This window comes from Neovison vison, chromosome 8 (genome assembly GCF_020171115.1).
Source record: "Neovison vison isolate M4711 chromosome 8, ASM_NN_V1, whole genome shotgun sequence".
In the NCBI taxonomy this organism is placed as follows: domain Eukaryota; kingdom Metazoa; phylum Chordata; class Mammalia; order Carnivora; family Mustelidae; genus Neogale; species Neogale vison.
Genome location: NC_058098.1, coordinates 122998389 through 123023922, shown reverse-complemented (window position 1 = coordinate 123023922; position 25534 = coordinate 122998389). Strand labels below are relative to the sequence as shown.

Below are 25534 nucleotides of genomic sequence, written 5' to 3'. Positions count from 1 at the left end.
TCAGTAAATGTGAACCCCTGTCCCTACTGGGTGCTGGGTCACCCTGTTCCCCTGAAAGCTCTCCCCTGCGTCCTGGATTCTGCCCAAGAGAACCTATTCCCGCATGCCCTCTATGTACCAGGCACATTCACGCCCACAGTGCTATGTAATCCTTCTTTTTATAATTAGGAAAACAGGAAGGCAGAAAGGTTAAAGTGACCAGTGTATTAATAGAAGGCCACGGCAGAACCAAGAAGCCTGAGTCCAGAGCCCCAGGTCCTGCCATGCCAGTGACGACGTTGCTGAAAAAGCCGAGCAAAGGTTTACTGAGAAATTCAACCGGGCAGGAGCTTCCAAGAGGCCTGAGTGGGAGTAAGAACTGTGGCTCTGCTCCTGCCCCTGTCCCTTGCTGGGTGACCTTGGGAAAGTCCTTTTCCTTCTCTGAACTTTAGCTTCCGCTTCCTCATCTTGCCAGGGTGTGGGGCGGAGATGGACGGCATCCTTTGTGAAGTCTCATTCCCCCCTGAACCCCGTTTTCCCCTCCCCTGCAAAGGGAGCCAGCACTGCCATAAAGAGCCGGGGCTGCAGCTTCAGGCTGGTCATAGGGTGAGAAATCTCATCCTCATTTTCCCCACCCTCCTTTTCCTCCCTCTTCCCAACCCCCAACTGGTCCTCGCTTGGGGCCTATAATCAATGAGTCGTAAAATGAGAAAGTATCAGGAACTAGCAAAGCGTGGAGAGCAGCTGGGGCAGCCTCAGCGGCACCGGCACCGACTGTGATGGACTGCCAGCCCTTCACCTCAGCCCAGCCTCCCACGCCTGACTCAGGCCGGCTGGCCAGCCAGCCAGCCAGTGAGACTCACCCAGCCTTGGGGGGAGGGGGAGACCAGAGTGGGGGAGACCAGCTGGAGACCAGAGTAGGGAGGCCTTTTTTCAGCTTCACCTTACACAGAGCCATGAAATCTATGTGTAATTGACCTGGGAAGCTGCATCCAGCATGCATGCTCGAATCCTAAAAGCAGGTTACATGATCTCAACCTATAAAGCGATCCCATTTATGTTACACAGAACTGTTTGTACATACATAAAAATATGGGCAGAGAGATTCCAAACTGTGAATAGCAGTTACCTCTGGGAGCAGTAGAATAGGGAAAACACTCACTTTCTACTTTATATACTTTTCTTTTTGTTGGACTCTTAAAGCAAGCATATATTGCTTTTATAATAATTTTTAAAAGATCATCTTATGATAACGATTCTTCCGTCGTGCAGAGGAAAGCCCTGTAGCAGTATGCACGGACTAGTAAACACGCTCCGTGTCTTTGCTCGGTCTGGAATTATATCCGTCTAGGATGGTAAGGCCCATGAACTCGGCTGACCCAAAGTACTAGCTCTAAAATCAAAAAGAGTCTGATTTTTTGAAAGAGAAAATCTACAATTCCTTAAGTTTAAGGGATTCCTGAATAATAACAAAAATCCCTTACGTCTGGCTTATAAAGACTAAATCTGTCAAAATATATGATTCTTAAAGGCAAAGGGGGGAATAATGTGGCAAAAGAGGTCCTTGGTGTCCACACCAAGGTGTCTACAGCCCAAAACTGGCCTTGGGGTTGCTGCTGTCAGCCAGGGTTGGGGGGGCCCCTCCCCCTGACACCTGACACAGCTTGGGAACCAGGCCCACATTAGCATGTGGTACAAGCACTCTCCCCCAACGGGACTAAGCCCGAGGCCACAATGGCCTGCAGGAGTCTTTAGGAATGACTCTCCAGGATCCCTTGGCTCCTTGCCTTCCAACTTTCTCCTGCAACCAAGCCCAGAGCACGTGGGGCCTCTCCCTGAGCCAGAGACCCAGGCTGTGGAGTAGGGGAAGGTAATAAAGGGACTGGTGGAGTTTGGCCCACATGGGCATGGATATTTGAGGGTAGAGAGGGTGGAGGGGCTGGGTAGGAGGTAGGAGGGCTGTGGAAGGTCACTCTGGTTGCATGACCCTCCTTCCCCTCCTGACGAGTCAGTACAGGGACTGAAAGCTGCCGTGAACACAAGTTTATTGGTGGAGCTGTGGCGGAGTCCTCCCTCTCTAGCCGAGGGCACAGCACCAACAGAGGGATGGACAGATAGACCCCCCCAAAAGGACACATGGATGGTGCAGACTCAGAGAGACTATAGCACAGCCACATAGGCACAGAGACACACAGGCCACAGCACCAAGAAACACACACACACACACACTGAGACAAAACCACAGAGCTAGAACACACAGACAAAGTGCGGGCTTTGGGGCTCCTGCATAGACAGAGCGAGGGCCACATGGGGAGGGGGCCCCTGCTGACCTCCCCCAGGCATAGGCACACCAACAGCACACAGACAGGCAGATGCCCCCAGCCAGACAGCCAGCCGGCCACACAGACAAATGAACTGCATGGAAAGGACGCTTGTGCTCCCCAAACCATAGGGAGGGGGGGACCAAGGGACTTCTACAAACCCCCACGGATTGATTCCCGTTCAGCCCGCCCCCTGCCCATCCCCCACACACTTTGGTCTTGCCCACCGGGGCTGGGGGCTAGGGAGTGGGCAGGTGGAAGGAGGAAGTGAGGAAGGGGGACGCCCGGCTCTGTCCCTTCTGCGAGAGAAGGGATGCAGGTACTGAGAGTCCGGGCCTGAGCCAGGGCCTGGCAGTGGGGCGAGGGCGGGGCCTCGGCTCAGGCTTGCGGGGGCTCCCGGCAGCGCAGGCACTGGGCCATCTCGGGCTGGTACCGCTCAACCTGCAGGGTACAGCTGGAGAACCCGAACCGGGAGTGGAGCTGCGACGCGGCTTCAGCCAGGACAGCTTCAGGGTCGGCCGTGGAGTCTGTGGGAGAGTGATAAGAGGCAGCAGGTTCCCAGGGGAGTCGGGAGCCGGGCAGGGGCCAAGATAAAGGACGGGCGCAGGAGGACCCCAGGGCCTGCACACCATTAAAACCAGGCTTGCGCAAGGAGCTTTCTTTTCTTTCTGTATTGTATGAACAGCATAAAAATGCCAAAGAAAAGGCTGGAGAGACTCACTCAACCAGGCCACCCTGCTAACACGCCAAACTATTCTTATTTTTCTATTCTCTTCTGCTCTTTGACTGTCCATAGACAGCTGTACGTGTCAGCAGCCACAGCACCCAAGTCTCCAAGACAATCCAGATGTTAACTATTTTCTCCCATTGTCCCTCTAGAGTTACCCTCCACTATCCCACAAAGTGTAATATTTTTGGCATCCAAATTGCATGTCTCTGATTGCTTCTTGCATCTGGAAGAAACTCAAAAATCCTTTGTCAGCTTGTGAGTCACCATATATATTTTTAATAGTTGAATCATAATGTAGATATAATTCTACATTCAGCTTTTTTCTCTTAGCATTATACCATCAACATTTTCCCTGGGTGCCACACAGAGCTCGTCCTCATCAGTCTGAACGTTCCATGATACCCCACGGTCACCCCTTACTAACTGCCCCGTGGCTAGACCACCTGGTACTAGTGATCTTTTAAAGGGTTGTTGGTTCTCTGCACTACTTCAGAGAGGGCGGACCCCCACCCCAACACCCTGTCCAGGGTGCTTTGTCTCCAGCACGCCCACGTGTGTGTGAGAGAGAGATCAAGAAAGAGAGCAGGCATAGCAATCCCAGCAGTTCAGAGACTCTTCCTAGGTTTGGAAGAGGGAGCCGGGCCGGGGCAGTCAGGGGCTGGGGGGCACCAGGAGAGGGTATATTTCTAGGAGGGAACTGGCTAGGGCCAGTGTGGACTCACCAATGGCCAGATGTGCGGAGGCAACGTGGTAAGTAAGCGTAAGGGACCACAGGTGCAGCTCATGAGTTGCCCGGACTCCCGGCACGGACAACAGCGTGTCCCGCACGGGCTCAAACCCCACACTTCGGGGGGAACCTGCAAGCAGCGCCGGCCACGCCTTACTGCCAAGGCCACTCCAGCGCTGAGGTGGCTCCTCACCAGACTCTACCTCCCCCACCCTGTATCCGCTCAGCATCAACCCCCACAATTCACCCTGGGCCTGAATCCTCCTCAGGCAATAGACCCAGGACCCAGGCCTTCTCCCCACCCTCTCTTGAGACAAGAGAGGAGGCCCAGAGCTGGAGTGAGGTCAGAGAGGGCCCCAGGTGGGGAGCGGTGGCATGTGATTTACCTTCCATGAGGACACGGAGGACATCTCGGAGGGTCGGAGCCGTGGATCCGAGGGCACAGATGGAGAAGAGGAAGGTGCTGATGGGGTCAGCTGCCTTGTACTGAGGCTAGAGAGAGAGAGAGACTTCCAAGTCCGGGAAACAGGAACCCTCCAGGGGAAGACCTAGGGGTGTCTTGGACAAACAGGACCTGAGAGGCCCCCGAGAGCCCTGCTGAGGGGAAAGGGGCCATGCCCGAGAGAGGAGAGAGCCAGGAGTACTGGGGAGCGGGGAGCTGGCGGTGGGGAGGGAGACCAAGGGGGCAAGGAGCGGGGCAGGGTGTGGAGCTGGGGGATGAAGGCGGGGGCAGGCCTGCACGCACAGTACCTTGAAGTAGATGAGGACAGAGGCGGCCAGGACCCCAAGGCTCTGCAGGAGGTCCCCCAGCACATGCACAAAGGCTGCCCGGACGCTCGTGTTCCCCAGTGGCAGGGGCTCCCCCGGCCCTTCCTCCAGCGGTGCATATTCTGCCCCCCTAGACCCGTGGCTGTGGGGGGGCCCGGCCTGGTGCAGCACAAAGGCCATTCTGAGGGGGAAGCAGAGCAGCTCAGCCCTACTGACCTGTTCCCAGCCTCTCTGCCCTCTTGCCAAGTCTCTCCACCTCACCTCCCTAGGAGCCCTTTCTCCACCTGTTTCCTCCCTACTTTCCCAGCCCCGGGAGGAAGACAGCATTGGCCGAGGGACACAGATCGTGCAGGCTGGGGAGAAAAACACCATACTTGGTGCTAGAGACATGCCTTCAGATCCTGCCACGGCGACTTACACCTGAGAAAGTCCCCTGGCCACCTCCTGGGTCCTGTGTCCTTAACTGTACACTAGGGCCAATACTGTCTACCTTATGGGGGGGGGTCTCAAATGAGACACTGCTAATGACAGCCCGCAGCAGAGTGGCCCCAGGAAATGTCTGCTGGCTCTGGATTCCAGGTCTTTCTCTTGTCTGTCCTCAGGCAGCCCTAGGGTAGCTGACAGGGGAGAACTGTGTGTGCCTGGTGCATGCCTTTCGGGGTGCAGAGAGAGCCAGCTCCTCCCCACCCCCGGAGGAGCACCCCTCGCCCTAAGGCCCCCGGGGCACCGCTCCCTACGGGGACGTACAGCAGGTTGGCACAGACAGCGATGCTGGCGGTCAGCAGCATGGCACCCCCCTCGATGTGGTAGTCGCTGTGCAGCAGGCGGATGAAGGCCAGGTACAGGAGGATGCCGGTGACCATCCAGAGGGAGACCACAGAGGCCAAGGCTCCTAGAGTCTCTGCAGGGGAAGACGAGCTATCGGAGACCTGCCCGGGACCTGGGAGGTACCTTCTGGTGAGAGGAGAGGCTCAGGGGGCCATGCGGGGCCTTACCTGAGCGGTGCCAGCCAAAGGTCATGGTGCGGGTGGCTGGACGGGTAGAGAGCCAGAGGGAGAAGAGGCTGCCTATCATGCTGCCCACATCGGCCAGCAGGTGGGCTGCGTCGGTCATAATGGCGAGGCTGTGGGCCAGATACCCCCCTGCAAGGGTAAAGCAGGGCACAGTCTGGGTCTGGTTAGGAAGCAGTGGGCACTGTGACAGTGTGTGGAGAAGCAGGGAAGGAGACCAGGGGGACCCGTGCCCCAAAGGGAGTGTGGTGGCATCCCATAGCGATGGGATTATAGGAGGGGCGACTATCGGCTTCTTTTCACTCATCCACATTTTCTAGATTTTCTGTAAGGACACATTTTACTATCAAGAAAGTGGGACTTTTGAAAGACTAGCTAATGCTGAGAAGCCAGCCCTGGCCCTCAGCCCTAGCCCTGGGCTTGAAGGTGCTGTCGTCCACCCTCGCCCACTTCCTGAGTCCTGGGCACCCACGCGCCCCCTGCCACCACCCCACTCTCCTCATCTCCCCCTGCCCCACCTCTCCAGGAACCTTGCTGGGACTCTGGGTGGAGAGTGGCTTGGGCAGGGGTTGGCGGGTGGGGTTGGCGGAGCCGCTCGCCGACTTACCGACCACCTCCCCAGCCATGAAGACGCAGCACACGGCACAGGCGGCGCCCAGTTGCTTCTGTGCCTGCAGCCTCTCGGGGGTGAGCCCGGGCTGCGGCAGGGGGTCCCGGTGGCAGTGGTGGAAGGGCATCTCCACAGGTTTGGGTTCCTCGGGGAGGGGCTCCGAGGTCTCTGTGAAGAGACTGAAGCCGGCAGCACCATTCAGCCTGGGACTTGGCCGTGGGCTCACCTGTTCCTCACTCCTACGTCCTCAGTCCCGCTAGATGGGCTTCATCAACTGTGGCCTGACACCCACTCTGTTCGTCCCAAGGCCTGGCCAAACCTGGGGATGGACTGCCTCAGGGGCAGAGGGCCACGTGAGAGATGGGGCTAAACAGCTCAGATTCCAGCCTCCTTCTCCTTTCATACACAGAGCCATGGAACTCCACAGCTCGGAAGCACCGTAGAGATGGTCTAATCTGATGCTTTTTACAGAAATTACAAGTATGAGGCTCAGAGAGGGAGAGGACATGTGGAGGCTGCACAGCTAGTTCGTGGTATAGAGTAAACGCCACCATAATGTGTAGATAGGCACCAGAAGGAACACAAAATGAGCAGGATCTTGCTGACCTCTGGGAGCTTTTGGTGAGCAAAACAAAGGTGTACCTCGGTGCTGTGATATGTAGCAGGAGAGTGGCTATTGCCATAAAACAAAATGCTCTCAGGGCTCGGAGGATAGAGTAGATGAATTGCAATGAAATCAGGGAAACTGAAGGGGGCACCATGAGAAGGGTCTGGAAGGAAGCGGAGGGTTCGGGTAAAGACGGGGTGAACATGCTAGACAGAGGATGGAGGGATGGTGGTGTCAAAGGGTGAGCACGGGATCCTGGCCTTAGTATCTCCCTCCCAGATCCCTCTCCTTGTGCCTCCATTCCAGATCCTTCCCCTTCCCTATCTTCACATGCTGCTGAAACGTGGCCATTTAAGAGAGGAGTGGACTGTTGGGACCCAAAAAGTCAGGGGTCCCAGATCCCAGAGCTGGGGTTGTCACAGGGAGGATGAAGCACCGACTGCATGGCTGGGGAGGTAGTGGTAGGAGCAGTGGATTTGGAGGCTGCCTCATGTTCCCTGGACCCTGGGCTGATCGTAAGCACCCAGCGGAGGCCACCTTAGCTGTAGGGTACCGTAAGCCTCCTTCAATACATGAGTAGGGCTGGAGCCTCACCTGGGTGCCAGAGACTGAGCTCAGGCTGAGTTTTAGGCTCATGCTGGCCCCATTCCTACCCCCACGACTACCAACCTGAACTCCGGCAAAGCCAGAACCTCCCATAGAACAAAGAAAGGACCTAAATAGAAAATACAGTCTTAGAAATACTCATGGAAGTGTGACAAGAATACCCATGAGTGAAAAATCGAAGGCTCCACATAGAAACGTGGTCACAGCAGTAAATTGAGGAGGGAGGCCTGGAGCCTTCTGGCTGAGAAAAGCTCTGCCAAGTGGGTGAATTGAGGTGTGAGGGAGGTGGGGGCACATTTGGTGCCTGCAGGGAAGATTCGAGTGCTGGCAGGTAGATTTAATTCTTGGAATGTTCTTCCAAGACTTAGAATCTCAATGTGTATGATGATGAGATGCTGGGTGTTTTGCCGAGGAGACAGGAAGATGAGGGTGGCTTTGAAACCCACCCTCATTCTTCAATGAGGTATACACGTAGTTGGGTGCCTGGGACTCAGGTGGCAGGCAGGGTGCACATAGTGAAACCCGGACAGATGTGTCACAGATGGCTTACTAGGCAAGGAGACGCTGGGGCCGGGAGGATTATGAATGAGGGGCTTCGGAGCACCAGGGAGGGAGTGACCACCTGGGATGGGGGTGAGGACAACGTCACAGAGGAAGACATGTTTAACATGAGACCTGGCGAAGAAGGGGGCTCTAGACACGGGAGATGTCAATGACAAAATAAGTGGCTAGGAATTTTAAGTGTCAGGAGTCAGGGCAAGGGCTGGGGAGGAAAGTGAGGACTCAAAGGAACACCAAGGGAGATACACTGATTGGTTTCACATATCTTTCCCAAGCCCTGAGATGACCTTGCTGATGTATTAATCTGGAGAGGGAGAGGAGAGGAGATGGAAGGGTCCAGAATAGACCAGGCCACAAATTCCATGCACCAGATTTCAAAGGAGGGGCAGGTAGGTTAGGGAAGAGCCTCTTTCAGAAAATACTGCAGGATTTGGTGACTAATGGTCATATGAGACTGAAAATGAGCCGGGAGTCAGAGATGCGGGTCTGGATAGCAAGCAGAAGCTGCGTGGCTTTGGGGCAATGGGCAAGATGCCTTTTTTTTTTTTTTTTTACAAGGAACAGAGTAGCCAGTCATCAAGGTAGCCAGCCATCAACAGGCTGCTCCCTTTTGTCCTGCATGAATTGGGCACTAAAGAAGCCTCATTGTTGGGGTGCCTGGCTGGCTCAGTTGGTGGAGCATGGGACTCTTAATCTCAGGGTCATGAGTTCAAGCTCCACATTGGGCTTGGAGTCTACTTTAAAAAAACAGAAAACAAAACAAACATTTTTAAAAAAGCCTCATTGTTGGTGCCGGTGGGTGTGTATGTGGGTGGGGGGCTACATGTTGTTTAGAGAGAAGGAAAGGCAGTTTTCTCTCCCTGGCCTCTGAAACCCCAACAAACAAGTAATATAGAGCGGGTAGAGGTGAAGGGTGGGGAGGGGACCAGGACCTGAAGCAGAGTCAAAAGGATATGTGAAGAGAGCCAGGGCCTGGGCTGCAGCCTCCACAGCAGCCCACGTCTGCAGTCCCCGGCAGGAAGGAGTCAGACGGGAAGTCTGTACTCCCTTCTGTTCATCCACTCCCCCACCCACCCAGGTTTACGGCCCCCATCCAGGGAAAGAGCGAGAGAGGCACCACATCATCAGAGACAAAGGGAAAGGTGCTCGGAGGGAAACGAAACGATTGGGAGGAATGAAGAAAGAGAAAAGGCCAGGGAGCCTGTCAAATTTCCGAGACAAACGGACGGTCAGCCAACAGACAAAATGGCCAGCGGAGGTGGCCAGGATGGGCCTGGCGCGGCCGCTCCGTGAGACCCGGCGGGCGCCGGGCGCGGGAGGCCGGCGGGACGCGGAGGAGGTTCTCCGGCCGCCCCCGGCCCGCTGTCCCGGCCGCTCCGCGCGCCTCGTTTCACACCTCGCCGCCCCCGGCCCCGTCTGTGCGGAGCCGGGAATACCCCCTGCCGCCCAGACCGCACCTGCTCCTTCCCTGCCACCCCCTCGCTTCCCAGCGGCCGCCGCCCCCCAGGGGCCCGGAAGAACCGCCGTGGAGCCCGGGCCCATCTTCGGCCCGGGTGCGCACAGCTGGCGGTGGCTGGAGGGGGCGCCCCGAGCCCGCGCGCACAGAGGGAAGGGCCAGGGGCCTGCAGCGGGGGCTCCGAAGCCTGGGCGGCGGGAAGCTCCCACCGCCAGGGCGCTGGAGCAATGCGGACTTCGGGGCACCAGGCGTGGATTCCGGCCCGACGGAGGGGCAGTTGCTCGCGGGGAAGTCGGATGCGGCGAGGGCGGCGGAGGGGTCCGGAGGCTTGGGGGACGGGCCGGGGTGCTGTGTTGCGGGACCGAGAAAAAGAGTGTGGCCGGGAGGAGGCATAGCGGACTGCTGGGAGGGTCGGGGTCGGTTCTGGCGGTGTGGCCGGAGAGGACAGAGTCGGGCGCCGCGAAGCCGCGGGACTTGCGGGGCGTTGGGGCGGCCAGCCGGGGCCACGCCGGGGGAGACAACGAAATGGACGGATGGCATGAGGGTGGCGCCCCCGAGCTGAGGACCAGCCCAGGTCTGTCCTACCTCTTCAAGCGCAGGCCGCCACCGGCGCTGCCGCGGTCCCGGGGGCTCACCAGGCGAGTGGTCTCCGATCCCCCCGTGGCAGGAGAGGGCTCCATGTCACCGCGGCCCCAACCGTCTAGGCCCCACCGTGGAAGGGAGAGGCGGGGCCGGCCCTGCACCAAGTCCGAGCGGCCAGCCGACCCCCGGACTCCCCGCAGGGCCGCGGGGCCACCAGAGTAGAGGGAACTGCAGCGACTGTGTCGCGGGGAGTCCGAACTGCAGATCCCGCGGCCTTTGGAGCCCCGCCCCGCGTGGGGCGAGCTCCCCAAGCCCCGCCTCCAGGCTCTCGGGTCTCTCCCCCACGCCTAAGCCCCGCCCTTAGAGCCCCGCCCCCGTAGTGAAAGCCCCATTTCCCAGTGCAGAGTCAGGTGTGGGCGACGGGAGCCCTCTGCGCCCCCGCAGGGTTCTAGAGAATGCCAAATTTCCATAGCCCCGCCCCCACCCAAGTCCCGCCCACCGGTTCCAAGCCAAGCTCCTCAAGGCTTGGCACCCCCCAAACCTTCCCCCAGGGAACACCTCCCCTTGCAAGCCTGCAGGCGGGGGTAGGGGGGGTGTCGTCCAGCCCCCCACAAGGAGGCAGAATCAAGTGTGGGTCCATTACCTAGCTCGAGAGAGCCAGAAAGAGTGTGGGGTGAGCAGTGACACATCCGGGAGAACTCCAGGGACTCCGGCCAGAAACCCCTCTGTGGAGGATGTGGGGTCGGAATTTGCATGCAGAATCTGCTGCCAAGCACTGTACCGCTCATTATCGTTTATTTTTATAGAGACTTCGGGTGACAAAAGCTTCCTGTTCTCCTCCAATTCATTACTATCCCTATTTTTCGGATGAGTAAACTGAGTTCCAGAGGAAGAAGCATCTAGGGTCATGTAGCCGGTGAATAAAACGCTGGGACTGGAACCCCATCCTCTTCCCCTCTCCAGTTCAGGGCACCGCACTAGCGACTGAAGAGCGCGCGCGCCGCAGTCTTGCCACTCACAGGCTGGGGCAACGGGAGGAGGAAGGAGCGATGCCACATCTCTGGTCACAAGCCCACTTTTCTTGGAGGGAGGCTGCCGCTTGCCAGCACGTGATTCTTTACCACCGAACCTCTAGCACCTGGCTGGGCCTTTACCTCCTTTTGCCTCAGTTTAACTAAAGCCCAGGGGAAGGAGTGACTTAGAGCAAAGTGGGTGGCCTGAGCCCGGGGTCAAACCTTCACATGCCCAATGCTCTCTGGCCCTCACACCTGCCGCCACTGTAGAATGAAATGGGGGTAGGGATTGCATTGTGCCCTCCAAGTTGTGACACTCTGAAGAGAAGGGTCTGGAAGAGGAGGGAGAGAAGTGAGCTTGGATAGGGAAGCGTGGAGGGTGGGAGCGGTTGGTGAGTCCAGCAGAGAAACCCATCCACGGGCACAGTTCATAAAGAACACACTGGGCATCCTTCATTTGGGGTTCTGGGGATAGACACCTCTCCCCAACGTTATTATTCCCAAACATTGCAACTGCGTGTACACCTCCCCCCCACCCCCCATCCGCGAACAAACACTAGGAGCACGTGGCAGATAAAGTGGTTGGAAGAGATGGGGTTAACCCGGGAGAGCTTCGCGGAGGAGGTGAGGCTTGAACGGATTAGGCAAGCTGGGCGGCGGGCTGGCTGCTCAGGCGGGGGAGAGTGAGGTCCTTGCCAAGGTTTGCGGGCGGCGTGCACGAAGGGAGCGTACTGCGCTGGGGAACGGTGCGGAACGGAAGAACCAAAGGGTCTGCGTGAGCCCCCGGTGCCGCGTCTCCACCCACGCGGCTCCCGGGGCCAGCGCCAGCCTTTATTCGGCACCCTCCCTCTACTCCCGGCAGAAGGCTCAGCCCAAAGCCCACGCGAGGCGAGAGGCGAGGGGCGAGGGAGTGAGGGTGGGGGTCCTTTCTTCCTCCAATTTCCCCTAGAGAAGTGGGACCTCAGCTCCTTGCTCGGGTCGCGGGGATGCAGACAGAGGTAGCGAGAGGGGAAGCCACCGGCCAAGGTCACCTTGTAGGTCCTTGTTAGAGCGGGGTGGAATTCATGCCCGGTCCGCCTAGGTCAGAGCCCAGCAAGTCCCGCTAGGCGCCGTCGGTTTTCGAAGCTTGGCACTGGGCCTGGGGCTTCCCCAATTCTGAGAGCCCTGGAGCTGGGGAGCCCTCCAGGGCTGGGATGTTGTAGCCTCGCCAGGAGCGGCCGGGGCAGGCCAGCTCGAGGATGGGGAGAAACCGCGGAGCCCTGTGCGGGGAAGGGGTTTCTAGGCACCCTTAGCCGATGGCGACAACAGGGGACTTGACAACAATGGCTCCCTCCGGGATTTCCCTTCCTGGGCAGCCAGTCCACAGTGCGCAGACAGCAGCCCCGGGTTCCCGGGAGGGGGCGCAGACGCCGGCACGAGTCCGCCCGCCCCTGGGCGGGGAGCGAGCAGGCGGGAGGGGAATGAAGTCTGGGAGCAGATGGATTACAAGGCTGTCCTCTGCCGCGGCTCCCTCCGTGTCGCGCCTTGGAACGTGCTGCCTCCAGAAGCCGAGGGCACCAGCGGGGAGAATACCAACAGTTGCTTGTGCTTGGAAATCTATGTAAGGAAAGCCTGGCAGCCAAACAGACCTCTTGCACCTGTTTCTCAGAGAGCCATCAAGTGGCCCCATGAAAATCTTTGCAAAGGGTCCTCTTGAAAGCCAGGTCTGAGGAAGGCATCCAGCACCTGGATAGGAGCTAGGAAAATGAGGCAGGAGTTAGAAGGAAGGCTGAGAGCTGGTTGTAGGGAACTGAAATCGTGTAAGAACTATTCATTCAACATTTACTGAACGTTTATTTCCTGCCATGCACTTTGCTAGGGTAACTGGGAATTTCTGGTGAGCAAAATACATGCATTTCCTCCCCCTTCCTGGCTTTAACTTGATTGCAAGAGATTTCTATTTTGCAGGCTTTGGTTGCTGATTTACCCACATGCTCTAAATGTCTGTCCTGTCCTGTCCTGTCCTGTCCTGCCTGGGGTATCAATTTTCCCTAAGGAGATTCCTTAGGCCACATTAAATCCCAAAGGGATGAGGGAAGCAGGAGTCCCTGGAAATTCTCAGGAGGATAGGTCAGTGCTGGAACAGAGGGTGGCAGAGCAGGTCAGAAGGGGGCTTCAGGGAGCCCAGGCTGGACCAGTTCATTTTGGGAGAGAAAAAGAGAGCCAAGTCCAGCCTTGAAGTCAGGATTTAGGCTGGGCTAGGGATCTCAGACAAGATTTGGAAGCCAAGCACGCAGATAACGGATTAACACTGGAAAGGTCCAAGCCAGGCTGAAGGGTAAGGGGAAAGATAACAAGGGGGTCCAGTATCCACTCCATTCTCTGCTCAGGTGTTCCTCCAGGAAGTCTTTCTAACTCCCCCGCTATGTGCCCTTTTCCGGTGCTCTCAAGGCCCTCTGCGCTTATGTATGGTTGGCACTCAGCACGCTGAAACAAAATGGCTTGCTTCTACCTTTCTCATCACGGTGTCCCTAGGGCCCCTGGTGGCTAATATATAGTCCTCGTTAAAGCCACCCCAGAAAAAAGGGGGCAGGCTGTCTGAGTGGAAGCAAGATGGAGAAAATAGGATTTTAGTTGAAGATAGGGAGGATGAGGGAGGGATGGAGCTGAAATATCACCTCCTCCAGGAGGCCTTCCCTGATCCCCAGACTAAGTTATTTCTCATGTTATACATTCTCCCTGCATGCTTTTATTTCTTCCTCAGCATTTATCACACTGTAATTACATCATTATTTGGGAGTTACTTATTTCTTCACTTGGCTTCCAGGATACCATAATCTGGTTTTCCTCCTACTTCACTGACTGCTTATTCTCAGTCTTCTTTGCTGGTTCCTCCTCATCTTCTCAACCACTGAATACTGGAATGGTCCAGGACTTAGTCATCCCCTTCACTTTACCTTTCTACACTCACTCCCTGGAGATATCAATCCAATTTCAAGGCTTAAAATACTGTCTAGAAACTGCAGAAAGCAATGGTTGTTGCAGCTTGATGGTGGGTAGATGGAGATCACTGTGCTATTCTATCTTTGTGTTTGAAATGTTCTATTTAAAAAAAAAAAAAAAGGCAGGCTCCCTGCTGAGCAGAGAGCCGGATGCAGGGCTTGATCCCAGGACTGGATCCCAGAACTGGATCCCAGGGCTCTATCCCAGGACCCTGAGATCATAACCTGAGCCATAGGCACAGGCATAACCCACTGAGCCTCCCAGGCGCCCCATATAGCAATGTTTAAGATACCTGTTGTGTAAGTGAATGGATTAACAAAAAGGACAGTTCACAAGGGGAACTGGGGTAAGAGCAATGGCATAGAGGTGAGAAAGGACAGGAATATTTGGGGCGGCGGGAGACAGTCTGTCACAGAAGGGTTACCTTAGGGCAACACCAGACAATGCACTTGGAGAGCTAAACTGGTATCAAGTTGTAGAGTTTATTGCCAGATTTATTTTTTTCTAAGATATTACTTATTTATTTGTCAGAGAGAGCAAGCACAAGCAGGGGGAGAAGCAGGCAGAGGGAGAAGCAGGCTCCCTGCTGAGCAAGGAGCCGGATGCTGGACTCTGTCCCAGGATTCCGGGATCATGACGTGACCCGAAGGCAGACGCTTAACTGACTGAGCCACCCAGGCGCCCCTATTGCCAGATTTAAAAGGTTGTTTTACATCCTCTAGGCCATGGGTGAAGGCGTGGTAATGACAGAAGCATTGCTTTACGAACACTGATCTGGTAGCCATATCCAGCATGACGCTAGCGGTAGGGAGAACAGTCAGGAGGCTAGAACAACAGTTCATGTGATATGGAAATCCTTTAACTGGGATGTTTTGTGGCTGTGGGAGCTGAAAATAAAGGACACATGAAAGAGCGATTTTAAAAAAAAGAAATTAGTAAGACTTTTTGGGCTGAATTGGGGGAAAATACTGAATCCACGGATAAGTGTTGTTTGGGTTTTGAGCATCACTGCCTTGGAAATAGCCATAACATTAACATCAGTAGAGAAACTGAGAGGAACAACAGGTATGGGGAATATGGTTTGGAGGCGGTGGGAGACTGGCCTGTGGATAACCCACAACTTACGTAAAGCCTACTTATGACATCTGAAGCCATGGGTGTAGACTGGATCTCTGAAGTGAAGAGGAGAGAACCCAAGCAGAAGCTTAAAGACCAAACCATATTGAATATGCAGGCAGGAGGTGAAAAAAAAGGATCCAGAAGGGGCAGGGCAGGAAACTTATTGGAGATGTAGGAGGAGAACCAGAAAAATGCAGAGCCACAGAAAGCAAAAGACGTGAAATTGAACAGAAAAAGAGAAAAGTGATTTAGGGTCCAAAGTCTTCCCCAAAACACAGCTTGGTCTTTTTCACTTCATTCGGTCACACTGTCTGAAATTCTGCCAGTTTTTCCTTTTTTTTTTTTTTTTTTAAGATTTTATTTATTTATTTGACAGACAGAGATCACAAGTAGGTAGAGAGGCAGGCAGAGAGAGGGAGAGAGAGGCAGAAGCAGGCTCCCTGCTGAGCAGAGATCCCAGGCACCCCTATACCTTATGTGTTGGTAAGAATGGGGAGAGTGAGGTATTTATTAATAGCCATTCTTACCATAAGCTGAATTACAGTGGTTTTTGGTTTTTCAAGATTTTAGTTTTAAGTAATCTCTACACCCAACATGGGGCTTGAACCTCCAACCCCAAGATCAAGCATCACATGCCCCACTGACTGACCGAACCAGGCACCCCTGAATTGTTATTTTAATCAGGTAGCTTTCTGGGGCGCCTGGATGGCTCAGTGGGTTAAGCCTCTGCCTTCCCCTCAGGTCATGATCTCAGAGTCCTCCATCCCCGCAAGGGATGGAGCCCCACATCCCCTAATCAGGCTCTCTGTTCAGCAGGGGGGCTACGTCCCCTCCCCCCCACCCTTCTCTGCCTGCCTCTCTGTCTACTTGTGATCTCTCTCTCTCTGTCAAAATCGATAAATAAAATCTTTTTTAAAAATCAGGTTACTTTCCACCTAACCAACCCTTAGGGATGAACTCCTTTGATGGAGGTAATACTTTTTATTAGAAATATTGAAAGCATGAACACCTGGGTGGCTCAGTCAATTAAGTGTCCAACTCTTGATTTTGGCTCAGGTCATGATCTCATGGTTGAGGGATTGAGCCCTGCTTTGGCTGGGCATTGAGCATGAGGCCTACTTGAGATTCTCTCTCTCCCTCTCCCTCTGCTCCTGCCTCACCCTCACTGCCCCCCTTACTTGTGTATGCACATGCACACGTGATCTCTCTCTAAAAACAAAAACAGAAAACCAAAAGTATTGAAAAGAGAAGTGAGAGAGTTAATTTTGGAGTTCTAACTGCTTAGGGAGGACTGGCAGGGATATTCTGGAGAGTAAGAGGGCAGCATGAGGGTGCTGGGGAGGGGAACAAGGAGATGGGGTTCTAAGAGGCTGAGAGAAGGATATAGAAAGCAGATGGAACAATTCCAATGACAATCTGAAAATCTTCCTAGAGGAAGGATCCTGAGTTTTCCCTTCTTCCCGGGAAAAAAACGAAAAGCAACCTCTCTCTTTACAAAATTGAGAGGCGACCAGATGGACAGGATGGTGATGAGGATGAGGATGGTGACAATGACAATAACTAGCACTTACCATGTGCCAAGCACTGTTCAAATTAAGTATTCGATCCAGCTAACAACCCTAAGAGGTACACACTATTATTTCCATTTTACAGGTGAGCGAGCCATGCCCTGTCAGCCTGCCCTTAGCTCTGAAATCTGGGGTTGCAGGTAAGAGAGGACAGGGGTATGCGGCCACCTCTCTGGCTGGAAGCCCTCCACCTCCCACTCTGAGATGTCTGCCCAGGGGAGGAGAGGCAAACAAACGGGCCAGTGATGTCTTGTCATATAGGTAGTGAGTGTCCTGCACCTGGACAGAGGGAGAGCAGGACATTACCTGACATCATGAAAGGAGGTAGATATCAGCTACAGCTTTGGTCCGTCTCTAGACCTCAACTTTATTTTTTTTTTTAAGATTTATTTACTTACTTATTTATTTGAATGTGGGAGAGGGGCAGAGGGAGTGAATCTTCAAGCAAACTCCCCACTTAACATAAAATGTCGATTGGGGACTCAATCCCATGACCCTGACTGAGATCATGACCTGAACCAAAACCAAGAGTCAGATGCCCAACTGACTGAGCCACCCAGGCACCCCTCGACCTCAACTTTTTTTTTTTTTTAAGATTTTATTTATTTATGTGACAAACAGAGATCACAAGTAGGCAGAGAGGCAGGTAGAGAAAGAGGAAGGGAAGCAGGCTCCCTGCTGAGCAGAGAGCCCTACACAGGGCTCGATCCCAGGAACCTGGGATCATGACCTGGGCTGAAGGCAGAGGCTTAACCCACTGAGCCACCCAGGTGCCCCCCTAGACCTCAACTTTAAAGTGAGAAGGGAGCTGGTGTGTATAAGGAGCAGACACGACACAGAATCTTAACTTAGAAGACGTAGGTCTGGACCTCATTGGTTGACTTTGAGCAGGTCATTCCTTCTCTCTGGGCCAAAAATTCCTTAATTACACAACAAAGGCATTAGATGAGAGTTAAGCTTCTGAGTTCCTTTCCAACTCAAAAACTATGTAATTCTAGAACCTAGTGGTTGGGTATGACAAATTATGATCTCTCTCTCCCACTGCATATGCTCGAGAGCATGATATTTTGGGTATAAATATGCCAATGTCTGCTGTCTGTATATGTGTATTCTGGCTATATGACTAAAACCTTAGCTGTTTGTGGGTAAATAAGGGATGCTTCTTGGTTTTCTCCAGGAGAGACCAAACTGTGAGATAGTAAACTATAAAATCAGTGACTTGAGGGCAAATGATTATAGAAAAGGTTTTGGCCTGAAATCATTCTTCAGCATAGTTATTTTCTCTGTTTTGCTTTTTTTCTTACAACTAAATCTAATTTAGTTTTGACATCAACCCTGTGGAATGGCACAGGTTTTTACAGGAAAGGAAAAAGAGCCTCAGAGATTAAGTGACTTGTTCAGGATCACACGGCTCATTAGAGACAGAGCCAAAACCAAGGTCTAGGGCTTCTGATTCTGGGCTTGTGTGTTCTTCCTAGTACTGTGCTGAGTGTCAGAAGAGACTGTGTGCATAGAAACCGAGCCAGATGGGGTCCGTTTCTAGGTGAAGGCAAAGTGGAGAACCTCAGGCCAAAGGATGCCAGGCTAACTTGCCTGTCCTCTCTTTCCATGTCTGTAGCCTACTGCCTGCAGTATCCTTTCATTCAGATTAAAGGCTCAGAAGACTTAAAGATAATAGCTAATTTTAAGAGCTACAGACTATGATTAGAATTAATTATAATGTCAGAGAGCAATGATAAGAAGTAATAACATTCTGGAGCCTCTGGCAAGATGTGGAAGATGTTTACTAACTCTTCCAGAGAATAACCTAATTTGCCCTCTTTCTCTGGGCTCAATTCTATGAAGCAGGAATGGGATCACACCACCTCTCATAGCTGCTGTGAGAATCAAAGCAGATTATTAGGTTACGGTGCCTCTGAAAAGACACAATGTTTGCTTATTCATTCAACTGGCCAACATTCATTGAGCACCTACAATATTTCAGGAACTGTGTTAGGAACTGAAGGAAGACGAAGACAAACAAGAAGCAAGGAGCTCCAAATTACCATTACTATCTCCCCTACCACCTTCTCTTAACCCCTTACATCTCTTCTTGTTTGGGACCATAGGAGAGGGAATGGTCTCTAGTGGTCCAACTCCCCAGCTAAGTGCTCCTCTAGGGAATTCTTGCCAGGGCCCAACCTCTAGGCCTTCATTGGACCAACCGAAGCCTCCCTTTGCTGCAGATCCTTCAACAAATCATTAATTCACATGCTGTGAACCAGGCATGGGTCTAGTTGCCGAGTGAAAGATGGTGAGCAAACCCACAAGGTCCCTCAGAGAGTTCACTTTGTACTGGGGAAGGCAGACCTTAAGCAAATCAACACACAAATAAACATATATTCACAAATCATCGTGAGGGTGTTATGAGGTGAGGAGAGAGAAGCAGAACTCCAAACTTAAAGACCTACGGGAGGAGACATGAAGCTGAGATCCTAGAAGGATGAGAAGTCAGCTAGTGGACAGCCTGAGGAGGAGTCCTCCAGGCAGAGGGAGCAGCGTGGCCAAAGGCTCCTTTGGAGGGTGTCTTCAAAGGAACTGACAGAAAACCAGTGCAGCAGAGACCAGAGCAGACAAAACAGTGGTGCTTGGCAGAGCTAGCCTGAGAGGCAGGGGCCAGACCAGGCTGGGCCTATAGACCGAGGCAAGGAATTCACTGTAAGTGCTCTGCACTTCTAGTGCCTTCTGCCATCTTCCCAGTGCTAGTAAAGAAACAACCTGGGTTGTTCTGCTAGTTCTGCCATCCCATGTTCGTGATGAAAAGTTGGGAGTTAGCTAGGGAAATTTATCATAGTACAAACCCTCACAGGAAAAAAAATATATATATCAGTTTCAGCTCCTTTCCTTTAGCAGACTAACTTATAAACTCCTCCAACCCAGAACCTATGAACTGGGAGGTTGATGCCAAAGCTTTTCATCCCCACCCCTACAGCGATCACAGATCTACAGAAAGAAGTTGGTTAACTCCCTGGTCATGGTGCCTATTGCCCATGGACTCCTTAGTTTACTCAGATGGCTCACATCTCTTGGGATGGAAGATTGATTTGCCACTTAAGACCTAGAAGGCGATGCCAATGTGCGCAAACAACTGTAATTATGGGAAGAGAGTGATGAAAGCCACACGAGGTGTAGCAGAGGAAAACTACTGAAACATTAAAGCTCTTTCAAATTACATGCTATGGGAGCTATTGAGTGCTCCTCTGTAAAGAAAACCAACATTACAAAGCGGTAAATTAGAAGTGGTGCAAACACTGCCTCCTGTAGGAGATCACAGGAAGCGCGGCCAGGTGGAGATAGGCGCTTTGGAGCCTGGCAGGTAGGGATGTAAATTGGCACTTTGGGGATCTTTCTGGGAAGAAAGTTAGCAACATGGATCAGGAGTCTCTAAAACATTCTCTTTGACCCAATAATTCCACGTCCAGGAATTCCACCTCCAGGGGGTAGGGAAGAGATTTGTTTGAAGAGTTATAGATAGGAATTTTCGTTACAAGGTTATTACACTATCAAACGGATAGAAACAAGTAACTTAAGTATCCAATCTGAATTATATAAATACCTTATGGTACATCCTTATGATATCGTAGTATTTAAATGAAGTTTTTGAAGAAGAGTAGAGACTTTGGAAAATTCAAGATATCGTTTATCATTTAAGGGAAGGCGCAAACTCATAATTACAATATAATAGAATAAATGCGCTGACCGAGCAAGATGGGAACAAATGCGGAAAAGAAGGAAGGATTCCGAGGACATTAGAGATGGGTCTTGAAGGATGTATAGTAGTTTCCTGGTGGAAGGGAAAGAAAGGACAAAATGGAGACCCCCTAAACTCTGCAAAAGAAGACAGGGAAGGTAATACACCTCTGGAGAAAGGCTTGCAGGAGCCATACCTCTCATACAACCCCGGCGTGCAAGCCCAATATGTTTCCTTACGTGAGTGGATGAGCCTTGCGGGTGACGAAGGCTAGTGATCCTCTCCCACAGGAAAAGGGACAACCCCCACCCGGTCCTAGGCCACGCCCACCGGAAGAGCTGGCAACGTAGTAGCATGGGCCGCTGGCGCAAGGCTGATCCCTACCCTCAGGAGCGAAATAAATCCCAGGGCCCACGTAGCCTCACCTCCCAGGTTTTTTGGCAGCGCCAAAAAGCGACCGGGAGTGTTGGCGCAGCACGCAAGCGCTGTTGGCCACTGGACCCTGGCGGTGTGAAATTTCACACCCAGATGGAGATTGTGTGAGGCTTCCCCAGGTGAGGAGAGCGTCTCCTCTGAGATGAGGAGAGGTAGAGCACCAGGCCAAGCAGGGAGCCAGAGGCCAGAGGGCATGTGGGAACCAGAGTGTTCCCTTCTGAGCATGTAGCCTTGGCTCTGATGGGCCACTGCTTCGCAAGGTCTCTCCCACTGTCTGGGGTCCTGCTCCCTGGTCTCTGGCCGGTCGGCCCCCACAGCTACCCCTTTCGCTTCCGTCTTCATCCCTTGATGTTCTCCCCGGGTCTCCGAGGTTTGAGAGGGGAGGCTAGGGAGAAGAACGTCCCTGGCCTACCTGGAGCTCGGCCCACCGGCCTGGCTTCGGGACACCGGCCTTCTCTTAGCTCAGGGTTTGGTCTGAACTGTTTCTCCCGTGGGAACTGTGCATGTCCCTGGATCCTGACCCAGCCTGATCAAGGACTGGGCTGCCCTGATCTTAACATCCCAGCAGTGAGCTTGGACAGGCCTAGGGCTGTTTGCCTAAGGTACCAGGAGTTCCAGACAGCATCACCCTCTTCCCATGGTTTAGATCTCCCCTTGCTTACACCTCTCCACAACGTGGGTGTCTGGAGGGCTGTGTAGCTGAAGGACAGTGGGAAATGTGAGGAGATGTTTTCTCTGGTCGTTTCTGGTCACCTGCCCTCTCTTGCTAGTCACAGAGCCCACTCACTGTTGTCTTGTCCTTGTCCCTTTGTACTAGCTTTGCCTGCCTAGCGCCTGAAGGCGATGAGTTTCCTCACCGGAAGTTCACTTCTCCATGGCCTGTGGAAGTTCTCACAAGTGCTTCTTCTCTTCTGACCCAGATCATGGCTCATTTGGATGAAGCAGCCCGCCAGCTGTCCAAAAGTGGGACAACCCTCTATGCCGTGCTGGAGCTTAAGAAAGGTGCCTCACCTGAAGACATCAAAAAGGCTTACAGGTTCAGACCCGGCCTCTTATTAAACCCTGAAATTTGCCCCCCCCCAACTTAAACCCTGCTTTATGACCATTTTTAAATCCTCAGACCTTCACTTTGGGTGGGATGGAGTCATCACCCTTTTCATTGTGGCCTGGCAAGGAATTTAGACTTGGGCTGCTTGTCTCCATTCTTCGCACTCATGCATTGCTTCTTCACATCCAGAGACCTATCCCTGTCATTCATCCTACCCTCCTCTCCCAGCCATTTTCCAAACATCCTCTCCTCACCCTCCTTTTGGGTATTGCCTGGGCAGGAAACTAGCCTTAAAGTATCATCCAGACAAGAATCCAGGGGATGCTCAAGCAGCAGAAATATTCAAAGAGATCAACACAGCCCACTCCATACTGAGTGACCCTAAGAAGCGGAAAATCTATGACCGGCATGGCTCGTTGGGAATATACATATACGATCACTTTGGTGAAGAAGGCGTCACATACTATTTTACGATGAATAGTTGCTGGTTCAAGGTATACAGTTCTTCCTAGCCCTTTAAGAATAAGGAAGCGGGGGTGGCGTGGGGTGCCTGGGTGGCTCAGTTGGTTGAACGTCTGCCTTTGGCTCAGGTCCTGATCCCAGGGTCCTGAGATCGAGACCTGCATCGGGCTCCCTGTTCAGTGGGGAATCTACTTCTCCCTCTCCCTCTGTGCTCTCTCTCAAATAAATAAATAAAATCGTAAAAAAAAAAAAAAATGGAAGGAAGGAGGGATGACCTACCTCTTCTTGGAGAGCTGATCCTTCTCTCCCAGGACAGATGCTTCTGTTGTCTCATTTTCTGGGTACCAGCGGGGTTGAGGGAGGGGAGCTGTAATGGAACTACAGAAGAAATGCTGGGTTGAGGCCATGCTTTCCTACCTTTCAGACACTGGTCCTCCTGTGTGCCCTGCTCACCTGCTGCTGTTGCTGCTGCTGCTGCTGCTTTTGCTGTGGGAGGCTTAAGCCACCATCTGAGGAGGTTGTCAGAAGATACCAGCAGAATGTCCAGAATCAGCCTCCGAGGGCAGGTGAGAGCCATAGACAAGACCTGAGGTAAGAGGTGGTTAGGAAGGAATGAAATAGTTGGGGGTGAAACTCTGAACCCTAAATATGGGAGTCTCAGGTGGGTATTGAGGCAAAGTGAAGAAAGAAAAGAGGATACGCTTGGTTTCTGAGGGACTTAGGCCACCAGCTGACAGTAGGAATGTCATATCGGCCTCTCGTGACTGTTAAGCTAAGGAGTGGGGGGATGTTGTATGCCTGGTTGGTTCAGTGGGTTAAGCCTCTGCCTTTGGCTCAGGTTATGGTCTCAGGGTCCTGGGATCGAGTCCCGCATCGGGCTCTCTGCTCAGCAGGGAGCCTGCTTCCCCCTCTCTCTCTCTGCCTGCCTCTCTACTTGCGATCTCTCTCTCTCTCTCTGTCAAATAAATAAATAAATAAAATACTAAAAAAAAAAAATGGATGGGAGAGTACCTTGAAAAGGGAGTGGTTGAAGACAAGATGAGAGGATGAAGTTCACTGCCTTTACTCTAAAGGAAACTGAGTGTCTGATCATCCCCACCCCAAGCAGTGAAAGTGTGCCTTGACTGAAGTTCACCATAGTGCCACCTAGTGATACCGACATGTAACTGCAAGGTAACAGGTTTCTCACCACTGGAATAAAATTGTTACTAAATATTTGTGTATGTGTTTTTCAAATTCCATCATAGGAAACAAAAGAAACTTTAGAAGAGGTCAAGATGATAATGAAGATGATTTCTAAGAGACGAAGAGGAGTGAGTATATATGAAAGCTAAAATGCAGCAATAATCAAAGGATAAGAAAAGAACACACACTAACTTCCAGTGAGTCATTAGTAGAAAGTTTGTATCTTAGACTTTGGATTTCAGGTGTTTACATCCTTACCTGCAGGGGCTTTGCTTTAAATTCTGGGTCATTATTCCTTATGCTTAATAAGATGCCAACCTCTTTTGCCCTCAGGTGCTGACCCAGCGAGGATGCCTTCTGCTGCCCAACACACTGGACATGTTGAAGAGGGGAGCAAGTAGCTGTGTCCTGATATTGACCCTGATTTGCCCCTCTTCTTATAAAAATCCCAACTTCAGCCTTGATGGCATCTATCCCAGTGAGGATGCCCCCTCTGTCCTTGATGGTATCATTGACCCTGGCAATACAGGGTCACCCACCTCCTCTTCTTTTTAGTTCCAGTCCCAATTTTAAACTGTTTAGACAGAAGCCCTCCCATCTCTACTCCTTATGAGGTCTCAGACCGTGGTGACAGACTTCTCCCGAGCATTCTTTTTCCTGTGCCTTGAGATTTGGGCCAATTTCGATTGGTCAGGGCCCTGAGCCACTTGCATTGTCTCCACCAAGATCCTGATAACTGAGCAGAGTAGATCTTATCCCAGAGCTGCTGTACCAGCTAACCCTCCTTTGCTGGAACGCTGCACCAAGAACTTAGCGTCAGACTCATTCCTACACCAGCATGCTTTTCTGGGCCTGGTCTCACCTTTCTCTGCTGCCTAAGCAGTTGACATTGTCAGCCTCATTCTGTGCCACCATGAGTAAACTCAGGCAAAGTATGAATGCATTGGAGGGGTAGGGGTAGCTATCCCACCTCTGGCTTCTCTCTAGACTGCACCCCAACACGGCCTCCCCTTAGCATGGGTCCTGGGCTGACTGAAGTTCATCTCTCAGTGCCTGCTTGCCTCCATCCTTTTCTCCACATCTTATGCAGGCTGATCACCATATATTTTGTTCTGAAAACAGGGGTGTGAAACATATGATAGGGGGAAAAGATAATACTTCTAAAGACCCTCTCTCCATCCTCGTGCCTCTTCACCCTGCCCATTTTATCCTCTCCACACCGTTTATTTCCCATCCATCCAGGGTCAGAGCCAAGTAACTCCTCAAATTTCTCTCTCACCACTGGGAGAAGGGCTAAGGAATGTCAATAAATAAAAGAGCTTTTGTCCAACCCCATGCATCTGTTGGGCGCCAAAAAGACGAATCCTGCCTGGGGTAGAGGGAAAGGCCCACAAGAGAAGAAGACAGAGGGCCGGTGCTCACGTCTGAGACCAGCCTGTCTTGGAGAGAAGTCGTCCAGGAGCTCAGGAGGGGTCCAGCAGGGGTCCAGGACAAGCGTGGAGTGAAGACAAAGGCCTCCTGGAGCCTTGTGATTACGACTTTGTCAATGCTCTAAAATTTCCCTGGAGACCAGTTCCCCTGGTGCCCAAAATAGGTTCCTGGCACTCAGGTCCTTTCTGCTCAGCTCAACTTCTCTCGATTTCCTAACAAAATTAAAGTCTTTGGAGTGGCTCCAGTGATGTGTTCATGGACCAAATTCCCACACTTTCTCAGAGGCATGCTCATGAGGTCGTTCCAGGCCCTGGTGCAACTGCCAGCTCTAGCGTCCTTAGCTTCTTTTCCTAGGATGATAGAAGAAAGTTCTGGGCAAGAACAGAAATGGACCAGAAGTGCTGGACCAGAACCTTTCCCACTAATCTCTGGTGTCCCTGTTCTGAATCCCAGGGTTCAGCGGAAGAGGGTGAGGGTCACTGGCTAAGCCTTGGAGGCACTGACTAGGCTCTGGGTCTGGTGAGGTCTTTCCTGCCACCCTGAGCCATGTCAGGCGTCCCCATCCTGGCCAGTGTAGGTTCTGCCTGGAAGAAGAGCCCATGCT

At 52.7% G+C, this 25534-nt stretch overlaps 2 protein-coding genes across 2 annotated transcripts; one reads left to right on the top strand and one right to left on the bottom strand.

Moving 5' to 3' along the window:
- Positions 1-2007: 2007 nt before the first annotated feature.
- Positions 2008-10066, bottom strand: SLC30A3 (solute carrier family 30 member 3). The gene is made up of 8 exons (XM_044262534.1): positions 9961-10066; positions 6143-6324; positions 5521-5667; positions 5273-5426; positions 4508-4706; positions 4144-4249; positions 3753-3887; positions 2008-2827 (listed from the first exon to the last, which is right to left on the bottom strand). Exons 1-8 carry the CDS (start codon positions 10053-10055, stop codon positions 2679-2681), a joined length of 1167 nt encoding a protein of 388 aa, XP_044118469.1. The 5' UTR covers positions 10056-10066; the 3' UTR covers positions 2008-2678.
- An 11661-nt stretch (positions 10067-21727) lies between these two features.
- DNAJC5G (DnaJ heat shock protein family (Hsp40) member C5 gamma) lies at positions 21728-23898 on the top strand. The gene is made up of 5 exons (XM_044262533.1): positions 21728-21840; positions 22085-22346; positions 22739-22880; positions 23562-23627; positions 23833-23898. Exons 1-4 carry the CDS (start codon positions 21728-21730, stop codon positions 23612-23614), a joined length of 570 nt encoding a protein of 189 aa, XP_044118468.1. The 3' UTR covers positions 23615-23627; positions 23833-23898.
- The last annotated feature ends 1636 nt before the right edge of the window (positions 23899-25534 follow it).